This window comes from Lycorma delicatula, chromosome 6, assembly GCF_047948215.1.
Source record: "Lycorma delicatula isolate Av1 chromosome 6, ASM4794821v1, whole genome shotgun sequence".
Taxonomy (NCBI): Eukaryota; Metazoa; Arthropoda; class Insecta; order Hemiptera; family Fulgoridae; genus Lycorma; species Lycorma delicatula.
This window is the reverse complement of record NC_134460.1, coordinates 36,060,871-36,073,537: the sequence shown is the minus strand read 5'-3', so window position 1 is coordinate 36,073,537 and position 12,667 is coordinate 36,060,871. Positions and strand designations below refer to the sequence as shown.

The 12,667-nt window shown below is 29.6% G+C and overlaps 1 protein-coding gene across 2 annotated transcripts in view; it reads right to left on the bottom strand.

Moving 5' to 3' along the window:
- The window catches only part of LOC142326841 (serine/threonine-protein kinase meng-po), a 72,068-nt gene that overhangs the window by 35,700 nt on the left and 23,701 nt on the right, over positions 1–12,667 (bottom strand). The window contains exon 1 of one of the 2 annotated variants that reach the window (XM_075369573.1): positions 5,927–6,401. The exons of the other annotated variant lie outside the window; for it this stretch is intronic. Coding sequence (XP_075225688.1) covers positions 5,927–6,010 — 84 coding nt within the window. The 5' untranslated portion in view covers positions 6,011–6,401. Of the gene's footprint in view, positions 1–5,926; positions 6,402–12,667 lie in introns of those variants that run through there. 2 annotated transcript variants of the gene reach the window in all.

Here is a 12,667-nt window from a genome sequence, read left to right as displayed (position 1 = left end):
ATTTATCTCCACAAAATTGTATAACTAATATGTAGAAATTCATGTTTATGTGATTAGTATTATTTTTAAATTCACAAACAGTGTAATGTTATTTTAGTAAAGGAAAACCTTTTAATTTAATTTTAAAATTAACTGATAAGAAAATTGTTTAAGTAGGTAATTTATTAAAAACAGAAACTAAACCATGGTGAGAAAAGAGAAAATGATGTTATTATCTCGTTGATACCAATAGATAGATCTTTTAAGAAGTACATAATAACACATTATAATATAGATCACATCAGGAATGGATAAATATAAAAAGGAACTGCTCCAGTATTGTGGATGGATCGAGGAAAACCATAGTAAAACCTTGACTAAAGCATTATCACAAATACACAATTTTATAACAAAATAAAAACTAGATGTGGTTAAAATCCATATTAATTATTTAAAATATAATAAACACAAGAAATAATATTAAAATAAGTATGAAAATACTAAATAAATATAAAAAATATCTACAAAATAAGTCAGAGTACAAAAGGAATAATGAAAATTATTTAATTAATATTTATGTACACATTAACACAGAAAATTCGGGCTATTTTTTTTAGCATTATTTAAAACATTTTCCGCAGAGTAATATTATTTAGAGATGAATTATTTAAAAGAGGGGAAAAAAGAATGTAACCATACTTTCTTATGCTGATTAATGAATAAAATAATATTTGATTCAGAGAATAGCATAATAAAATGTGATAAATTTTTTAATTTATTAAAAATGATCAATACTTTACTTTCAAATTGCTCAAAGATTTTCTTCTAGAAGGTACGCTTTGAACTAATTACACAGTTTTTTTTCAGTGAGTTACTGGTCGGTCACACTGTTGATCATGGCATTCATATAAAAAAATAAGGAAACCTCTTTATTATGTATAATAATACTAATAAGAAGTTGAGAAAGCCCAAACTTGCATTGCCATAATGAAAATCAATTAATTTTTGAGTACTTTTTAGCATACGTACTATAATTTCCGGTATTATTAACAATAATAATTTGGTTCTTTAAATATTTCTTTTTGCTATTTGATGGTCTTTTTAGAGTAAAGATTCTGAAAAAATTGGTCAGACTTTTTAGTTTGGATGTGCAGTTTTTGTTTAGTGTGTATCCTATTGTTTATGTGGTCTGTTTCTATGAGGCGATCTAAAAATTTGATTCAGTTGTGTGTCCTGACAGTGTGAGTTCTCTGTACCAGTATGTGTATGTATGTCCATGCTGTTTGATACAATCACTTTAATTTAATTTGTATATTCTGGATGTGCTATATTTGTCAGCATATGTTTTCTAAGTTGGTTGTGAGGAATACATTTTGTTTCTCTTAAAAAACATTTTCAAGAGAGAAGATTACTGTGAAATTTTCAAAACAATTTACATCTAAAATCAATCATTTTAATCTAACAAGATATCTTTTACATCAGACGAAAGCTTGTAAAAAACAAATTTATCAGATGTAAGCTTGGTTTACCTGGTATTGTGTTTTTTAATTTTTTTATTTCTGTTTATTTATTTTTTATGATTATTTTTTTCTCATCTTTATTTAGATTGTTTATTCTATAATAGTTGATTATAATTTTGAATAGGTCAACTTAATTTAATAGGTCACCCTTAATATTTTAAAATACACAAGCATAAAAATGTTAACAAAATATATATTGATAGAGAAAATCTTAGAACTATAAAAACTACAATGATTGCACTAAATACATCAGACAGAATAGTTGCACATACAAGGAATGTATTTAGCCAGAAAACACAAAAACAGTACCAAATTTTTCAAATCATCATATAGAAACAGGATATACATGAATTAAAAGTTTAAATGTAGTAGACAAAAACCAAAGATTTGAACAATATACTACACACCTACATACACACACACACACACACACACACATACATACATACATTTACTAAAACAACATAATTATTTAATGAGCAAATATAAGATCAAATACATTATTTGATTGCATACCTAGAGCATTCTAACTACTTTACTTGGGTAGATAATCTCTAATTGGGTATTACAAAAATCTACTAAGACGTCCCTAAAGAAAATTAAGATAATAAGTTCAAAAAGCCCTTTGAAAGAAACTATTCTTTAAAGATGAGGTGCTTATAATTTTTAATTGTTTACATGAACAAAAAAATAATAGAAACCCCATTTATTACCATTAATTTATGTTAGAAGAACAAGCTGTCAAGGAAAGGACTTTAGTAAATTGAAATGTAGGACAAACTGTTGTTGTTGCGATCAATACTTGTTTTGTTGGTATGAGGATAGTATTTTTGGTGTTTAAAGACTCAGTCAAGTAACGAGCTAAGTACATAATCTAACTGAAGTTAGGTACAGGAAGAGTTTTTGAGTGAAAACTTTGCTGTTAGAGGAACGTGCGGGGATTGCGCTTCCACGAATTGGTTAATTTGATAGTTGAGGGTTGTAAGTTATACTAGGTGGTTGTGGTCAGAAGAGGCCATATGAAGATGTGTAAATACACTTGTAGGTAGGTTGTCTAAATACACTGATGGAAAAGTCTGATACATATTTGATTTAATTAACTCAGATGTTTCTTATTTTCTTTTTTAAGACTAATTCAACATGTAAGCTCAAAGCTTTTACATGGGAATATTAAGACAATTTTTTTCTGTAACATATAAAGAATGTTCAACCTGGTCTGGGTTCAAATCTGATGTGGGACTTTCCTGAAAAATGGATGAAATGCTACCTCTCTATCATGGAGATCGATATTGTTTAAAAAATATTTAATCGACTATTAAATGTATTAAAAAGAGAAAAATATACCCTGTTGTAAACATCTCCCCTTTTTACCAAAAATTTGATTGAATAATAAAGGAGATTTTTATTTGTTAGGTAAAAAGTTATGTAAATTTAGACAATATTTTACATAAAAATAATAAATTTAAATTGATAACTTATTGTTATTACTAATTCTTAATGTGACAGACTGCAATAATAAAGTCATCAGAGTCAGTTTTAATTGAAATAAGACTGAGAGTGACTTAAAATGTTTTAATAGTTTTTTCCAGTTAAAAAAAAGTACATAGTCTAATTAAGTGGTATATGTATTCTTAGTATTTAATTTAATGAAGTAATTATTAGTAGTAAAGAATTAAACTTATAAAAATAATGATGATTGTTCTGCTTGTCTGGCAGATTTCAATACGCCGGCCTCCATAGCGCAAGTGGTAGCGTCTTGACCTTTCATCCAGTCAGGCATGGCATTTTCACACACGCTACAAATAATTCATCTCATCCTCTGAAGCAAAACCTAATGATGGCCCCAGAGGTTAAAAAAAAAAAATATATATATACAGTCAGCCTCTAAGCCAATTGATGCTGTTCCAACCTTATTATATATAAATGTACTTCCATTCCATCTTGATATCATCTAATATTTGAACACTTCTTCCTTCCACTACACCTTTTAAATCCTTCTCATCCAGTGCTCAATACAGATATTTTTTTTCTGTTCCATTTTTGAGTCATTAGTCAGTTGACAGCTTTTATGCTGTTCTCCAATCCTTTCTGTACCGTACTAATCTTTTAACTGAAACATATTTACTACATTCTGCATCATCTATTTATTACCTATTTCATTCAATCTGGTCTTTGTCTTCTGCAGTTTTTACTATGTTCAACAAACTCCGCCAAGACCAAATTAATTAAACCTGGATGTCTTAATACATGGCTCAACTTTGTTCATTCTGCCACAAATTTCTATCCACTCCTTCAAGGTCACTTTTCAAGACCTTTTCATTTAAAATTTTACCAACCCATTTAATTTTCAACATTTTCCCATAAATCTAAATTTCATTGGTCTCTATATTTTCTTTCTATTCTTTCTACACATTATTTTTATATTCTACACAAATACTTTCAGGAACTCTTCTAATTCTTGAATCTACATTTGATGCAAGCAGATTTCTCTTTGGAATGAAACTTCTCTTTTCTGGTGCCAATCTAGTTTTGATATCTGATTTATTTCATCCATCATTTGTAATTTTACTATCTAAATAACAAAATTCTCCCTTTTCATTTATTTTCATTCCCCTAATTTAATATTTAATTCTTCATTATACTCCTTTATGTAAAATTTCATTACACCTGTTTTATTCTTATTTATTTTTTTGTGAATTTCTCTCCTAGTAATAGATTCATCCCACTCAGTATCTCATAATTAATCTTTTCTGTTTTATAGCAAAATAACAAGGTAATCAGCACAATTAAATTTAAAATGAATAACAAAAAACACATATCACTAAATAATGTCTAGTCAGTAAAAACTCTCCACATCTTGTGTTATAAAATTTATTTTCCTATAATGATTCATAACATGATAATTTAAATAGATCATTTAATAAATTACAAAACAAGTTGTATTAAATTTGAAAAAACCTGTTGATTTCAAAATGAAGAATTAACTGGCATGCTCATGTAAATTAATTATGTTACACAATCAGAAAGTCATTAACTGCACCATAATGAATGACAAAACAATTTTTTTTATGATTACCTTCAGTTTAACTGGGTAATAAAACAGTTCTATTAAAAATATTTTTGGTTCAGTTGTAATTTGAATTTTAATGAATATCATCTAACTCTGATTAACTCCTCTCTTTTTCTGTTTAGCTTCTGGAACCACCGTAAGGTATTACTTCAGAGAATGAGTGCGGATGATGTGTATGAATGTAAATGAAGTGTAGCCTTGTACAGTCTCAAGTCGACTATTCCTGAGATGTGTGGTTAATCTAAACCCAATCACCAAAGAACATCAATATCAATGACCTAGTTTCAAATCCATATAAAAGTAACTGTCTTTACCAGGATTTGAACCTTAGAACTCTTGACTTCAAAATCAGCTGATTTGCGATCATGAGTTTAACCACTATTCCAACCTGGTAGGTTTATCTCTGATCAACTGATTAATTATAAGCACGATTTTTGATTGACTATATTCTATTAACATGTTTTTAAAGAGAATATTATGAAAGAATTAAAAGTGTGGCTTCATAAAGCTGACAAATTGTTTATGTTTCTTGTTGAAATATTTTCAGAGTAAGTTTAATTCATCAGTGTCATTACTATAAATATATATTCAATTAATTATTACAAATTTAAAACAGAACAAACCTATAGTACTTATAAATTTGAACTGTACTTATAGTACTTGACTGAATACTTTGAGGAAAAGTCAACCAAAAAAATTGGCTACTTACAAATTTTTTCTTTGTCAACAAAAAATGCCGTTAATATCTAAAAAAAAATTTACTACTTAATGTGTAGTTCATTTTTCTTAAGTTTCTGAGTTTGGTTTACTAATTACTGTCCTTGCATAACAGATTTTTTAAGATTATCCTCTCCTCCTCTCCCACAGTTTAGAGCTTAATTTAAATTATGATTTTTTTAAATTTATATTGTTATTATTTTTAAAATTTGTAAGTTATTTTTGTATTTTTCTGATTAACAAATGAATAATTAATAAAAAATAACTAAGACATTTTAAAGATATTTTTAATATATAAATTTATCATTCTAAAAAAATTTTATTCTACTCTATTATATTTCAAAACTTAATTATTACCAATTTATTTACATTTTTATTTATAAACCTACTACAACACTACTGATTTGATTATTTTTTGTGATTTCTGATTATTACATAAGTAAAACAGTAAAGACTGGCTAAGAGCATGTTCTTTTGTTTAATATATTAACATGATACATCAGTTTTTCATCTAGACTATACAGTCAACATTTTCATGTTCTTTACGCAAACATTCTAAAATAATAATAAAAATTCACATTCCTTTCTTGTACTCTCTGTAAATTAATTTTACCGGTAAGGTAATTAAATATAAGCTTACTTTTTCTAATTCGAATTCTCTAATCCTGTGGATACTGCCTCCTATTGCTTTTTTCACGCTATTACTACCGCTGCTGGACATCATTAAGCGTTGTTAATAAATAGTATCACAAGACTTACATAGCCTAATTGTAATTTGTTATCACACGTTTTTAAAATCACCAGAAAAATCTGTTCGCATATAAAATATGAAATATCACCACTAATTAAACAAAACCTGTCTCATTTCACACGAAAGTATAAATGAAACGACTACTACATTTATTATTTTTTTTATCACAAGCGCTAAGGTTAGGTAATCCTACAGCATCAAATATAGATATACGAATACCGCGAAAAAAATATTTAGCACATTCCTAATAACTCTTACTCAATCCATATCGTTATCTATTAATTAACTGTCGGTCGCAAAACAAGAGATTTCACACTGTACGCCACGTACGAATTAAGCTAGTCGTAAAGCAAGACTAGGCTGGCGGCCTTCTATGCACTTTGTTTCTAGTTATTTTTGTACCCGTACCGCACTTAGTTCGCTGTTCTAAAATCACCTAACATAAATAACTGTGTTAACATATTACAATCAAAGCCTTCGTCACCTCAAAGTTAAAATACAAATCGCTGTCGATCTTTTTTTAATAACTCTTCTTATCAAAAATCCAATATATACGATCGTTTAGTCAAAACATCACATTGACCTCTTTCTTTGATAAAGTGCTGTAGCCCAGCAACTTCCTCTTATTCTATACATTATTTAATTATTATTGTTCAAAAACAAAAGCATTCTTTCCAGTAGTAAAGCAATAAATAAATTAATATTAACATTCATTCAAAATGAAAATATGTTTGTGCAAACGATTCAAACGTTAAAATTCAGTTAGATTCAAATATGTTTTTGTGAATATTTAAAAAAGTTAATTCTTATTAAATTCAAATACGTATTAAGTTCAACCTCAAATTCAATATAACCAGTTTTTTTCTTGTATCTATTCAATGTTGCATATGATTTAATTCAATTAAACTAGTATTTTTTTATTTATTTAAAACCAGTGATTATGTACATATATTAGCTTGCAATGGCAGAAGTGATTTCTATACGATATATAAATAGATACACATTTTAAAAACGTATAAAAGGGAAAGTGTGCTAATCGTGTCATATTTTACATTTCGGATTTTTTAACTGATCTTGACGCTTCTAGAAACCCTCAAAAAAAATTTTAACATGGAAAATTCCGGGAGGAATTATGTCTGAATAATTTTTTCTTGATGTTTCCAGACGGTATGGATCTAATCTATTTGAATGAAATTTGACACGATGATTTCTGTGTCTAGGACACAGATGTCATTTAATTTTGGTCACACAACGACCTCATGGGTTCCGAATCTTAAAATTTTACTCGAAAGGGTGGTAAATTTTTTTTCAAATAATTAATAAATATTCTGTAGCTAATATACTTTCTGATGGCGTATGATCTTATTCAAACCCCCGTAAACGGGTAGGGGTAAAATTTTCATACCAAATACATTAGGAATTTTGGACTGAAGGTTCCCTTCCGGATATTAAATAAAATTTGGTACCTGGAGGAACAAGGGGTAGTTTACCTTTAATTGTTGACAGTGAACCGGGAGAACATCAAAATAATGAAAAAAGATTCATGTGAAAAATATGCAGTATTTCCCTTTATTTCCTCTCTGTCCGGCATTTTGTATTTTTTCAGTAAAAATTTGTATCTTAAGAATGAAATGAAATATTTTAGTAAAATTTACAGTACACGTAAAATAAGTTTGAAAATCTAATTTAAAAAAAGGCGGTTATTAAAACTTTTTAACTATTAATCGCTCCGTAAATGTAACTTTTATCGATTATATTTTTAGATAAAATATAAAGCTATTTATTGTAAAAAAAATTACACTCATTTATTCAAATCAATTGATAAGTAGCTGAGATATGACTGAAATAAAAAAAAAGGGTTTTTATCAATTCATATACATTTAAAAAAAAATACAACATTGTAGTTGTTACATTAGGATAGGTGTCCCAAAAGTAATTGTGTTCCTAAACAAAAGCATCTGGATTTGCAATCAGTAGAATACAATTTAATTTGTTTTTTGTTTTTATCAGCCACGAAACTAACAGCTAAACTTTTTCACAGATGATGTCAATGTTTTATAGTTCTTTTTTTTTCTTTTTTTAAGCCTCCGGCACAATCATTAGGTATCGCCTCAGGAATAAGATGAAATGGCAATTTTATAGCTATTAAAAATGCCTTATTTTATGGTGTCCAAGTAGTTCAGATATCCTTGCCGCCTCTTCTCTCACCGCCTTAATATACAAAATTAATATTACTATACTTAAACCGTTCATTTTCAAAAAACGTTTTAAAAGGGAAAAAACAGAACCTTTTACTTTGAAATCCTTTGTCTTACAACACTCTAGCATCCCCAAATCAATAAAAAGTAGTAAGAAATTAATTTTTGGTACCGTTCAAAGCATTTTTTTTTCAAAAAACTCTTTCGCTTTATCATTATCCGGATCAAAAAATTCACAAGAAAATCCCTTCTCAGATGTTAAAATATTAATAAAATAAGGTTAAAACTAAGATAATAATAATAATATAACTAAAATAATAAAAGAAACGTAACCATTAGGAAAAAATATGTAACGCGAATAAAAATAAAATCAAGATTTAAGGTTGGTAAAACCATCAAACCTTATGAAGTACTTTGATTCTTCTTATAAGTAACAATACCGGATCTAGTACAGTCTTGTCATTTCTAGGATGCAACGATGTCCTCGGTAATTTAAATTTGCGATGTAAGGCTGCATAACATATGCTATCCACAAGGATGTGGCGCACAGTTAAGCGGCAGTTACATCGTATGTACAGTAGTGGGTTTTCTACTGACATCAGTGTGGCTAGCTCGGGTATGCCCTAATCACAACTGGCACAGGACCACTTCCTCTCGGAAAATTTTTCTGCACGAAGAGTCCCATGGTAACACCGTATCTTTGACGTGTCGGAGTCAAAGATCCCGGCGGGGGGGGGGGGGGGGGTCGGAGTTTATTATCCACTATAGTAGTCCAATCACCTTGCCACCTTTTTCGAAAGGTATGTTTAATGGAATTAATAAAATCTGTAGTAGCAACACACATTTGCGTCTTATGATTCGTCTTTATTATATGCGTCTTTAGCAGCGAAATCTGCACGTTCATTACCTGGAATTCCCTCGTGGTAGGAATCCAACAGAAACTCACTTGTGTGTTGTGACGGTTCAACTTAACGATGCAGTATAGATAACAAAAGGATGTCTAAAGTAAAAATCTTGTAAAGCTTGGAGTGTACTACACGAGTCGCTACAAATAAGGATATGACGGTATTTTGGGTTAACGATATTCAATGCCTTATTGACAGCGTACAGTTTAGCAGTAAATATATCTGTAATATTAGGCAGACCAAACAGATAGATTCTGCTATTAAGAATAAATGTGCATACAACGAAATCATTCTGTTTCGATCCATCTGGGTATACTATTCGTTCGTTATCCAGGATTCCCACATAGGGTTAGGGATCCCGCAGAAATTCACTTTTGTGTTGTGACGATTCAACTCTGCGACTGTATTATGAATTTTGTTGACGATACAATGTCTAGAATACAAATCTTAATGATATTCAAAGCCATATTGATGGCTTCAGCATTATAGACACTTGTAATACCAGATAGAACAAACACCATGACAGGTGTCATTTACAAAAAAAGCGCATCCAATGGTATCATTTTGTTTCAACCTATCAATGTATACTACTGCATCTGGGTTTTTGTAAGATGGAAAATGGTAAAATGTTTGCTGAAAGACGAGAGTAATTTTTTACTATGTATGGTGTGGTCATAATTAAAATTTACGGGATCGAGTCACATGGAGGATGTGAGTAGGGATAGGTTGGGAAAATAGGTGTGTCAAAATGTAAAAGGTACATTAAACGCTGGGTACGAACACCCATCGGTACTGTATTACGTGGATGGTTCTCATATCGTTGGAAATGAGGGTTTGCGAAGACGGCTTTAAGAATCGAGTAATCTGGTTGTCCTTTAAGACAGAGTAAGATACTGGCAATCGGTTCCATCTATACTAAATCGATGGCTCACCGCAATCAACTAGTATGCTTGCGACAGGGCTTGATCTAAACAAACCAGCGGTAAGACGAAGAAAAGAGTGGCGTACAGCAACCATCATGTTAAGCACAGTATAACGCCCTGAAAAGTAGGCGATACAATCATAATCCAAACGGGATCGATATAAAGAATAATAAAAACGCAATATACGTAATCGATCAGCTCCCCCCCCCCCCCATATGTTGTTACTAAGGACTCGTAGCATATCTAGTATTTTTAAACATCTTGTCTTTAACTGTTTTATGTGTTTCACCCATGTAAGACGACTGTCGAAAAGTAAACCTAAAAATTTAACGTCAGGGTCTGACGAAAGGGTCTTGTAGACGAGAAAAGACTACACACGTTTTGTTTTCTCAAGTGTGAACGTGAAGCCGGTGATCTTAGACTAAGTTTCAATTCATTTTCTAGCTCGAGATGAAATAATATTGTACAGAAGATTTCATGGTGGTAAAGATATTGAAGAATTTTCGTTTAATAAAGGAAGGAATGCACGCTTTTCGTGGCAGGTGATTTGAGTAAGATTCAAATTTACAAATTCAATAAATTTTATCGGTCTCGGTCGAGAGGCAGATGGATTCAGACCTTTATATGGAAGGTTCTGAATTCGATATCGTTTAGATTTAGCTTTCGTCACTAGCCTCAAAATTAATCGCTTATCATCTTATAAAATTTAACTAATTAAGAATAAGGCTTGTAGTTGCCAACAGAATAAGTAAATTACAACTAATGTTGTAAATATTACCATTCTTTAAAAAATTATTACAATTTTCAAGGTAAATAAATCGATTAAATGGCGTCATTCATTCATTCGTTAATATCTTTTACTTCTTCGTTAATATCAGTTTCTTTTTCTTGATGCATCATTTAAAATAACTTCGTACAACTTATCGTTGTCGTTTAACAATAATCTATGACTTTATATACAATTAACAAAAATAGATACATAAATGTCTTTTTTAAAAATAGTTCGCCAGACTATTTGAATATCAAGGACTTAAGAATAGCTTTCAGGGAACCGTTTCCAGTGTTATAACTCGGGCCGTCAATAAGTTCATGTTTCTATGTGATTACTCTAATTTGGCATCCGCTCCTACTGAGAATAAATTTTGATCTCGCTATTTTTAGTATGAATTTTAAATTGTAGATAAACTCGACGTTGCAGATAATCATCCGCTTTGAACGCAAAACTACCGGCGTTGCATTTTAGTCCTAAGATTTAATATAAATATACATTTAATATATTTCTAGATTACTTTCACTGTAATAACATAATACAATTTTTAAGAGAAATAACTTTGTTTTCAATTTTTATTTTTCTGTTATTTTTTTTTAAATGTTAATTCACAATTTTTGAAAAAGATATTGGTTATAATTTGAATTTACTGATAAAATTTCATAAAAACAGATTGGTGCTGTATTTCTGCGTCAACAGATGGATTTCAATTTAAATAAAAAAAGCTGACAACACAGTTGTAGGATTTTCCCGTCACTCGGCTTTTTTCTGATGCACGGCTTACACACACAACTTAATTAAAAATATTAATAATTTTATTTAAATACAATATTTTTTGTTTATTTAACTAAATGATTCTAACTAAAGGGCGCGCGCATACCGTATTTCATTCGCACGGATGTGGCGGTACTAATAAATTTTTATACTTTAAATATTTTTCATTTATTTAATTTTACCACCCACCTTTTTTTCCTGTTTAGTCTCCAGTAATTACCTTTCAGATAATACTTCAGAGGATGAAATATATTAGTGTAAATAAAGTATAGTCTTGTACAGTCTCAATTCGACCATTCCTGAGATTTGTGGTTAATTGAAACCCAACCACCAAAGAATCCGCGATCTAGTATTCAAATCCGTGTAAAAAAAACTGATTCTTTTTTTATTATTTTTTTTATTTTTATATTTTTTTTTTTTTAATAATTGTACACAAATATATTTTTTTAAAAATGGAACAAAAATCACCCCTTGAACTGCCTTCTATAACTCATCAACATTAAAACCATTTTTAGGGATAGGGGTGAAATTAGGCAAAACGTTTTTTACAGAACTGGTTTATTAATATTCACAAAATTATCAAAGAAAATTTATATATATATAAATATATATAATAATTATAAATATATTATATATATAAATATTTATAATTATATATATATATATATATATATATATATATATACAAAATCTGGAGACGATTTCGGTTTTCTTCCTTTGTCCCCCCTGACCTTTTGAATTGAAAATTTAATAGCATCAATGCCTCATATAGAAGTAATCTGACCAGGTTTGGTCAAAATCGGTCAACTAGTTCTGGACATATAAGGCGATTTAAACCACACCATACACACGCACATTTTGTCGAGGAAATTTCGATGCCATTTTTCGGTTTTCTGAGGGTTCTTAGGGGTCAATTCGTGAAGATTCGGTGAAAAACCGGATATGCTCAATTTTTACCGATCACCATACTTTCCCTTTTACATAGCTATAGCTGCTATATAGACTTTTGTTTGCAAAACAATTTATAATTTAAATAATGTACAAAAAAATTAATAAAAATA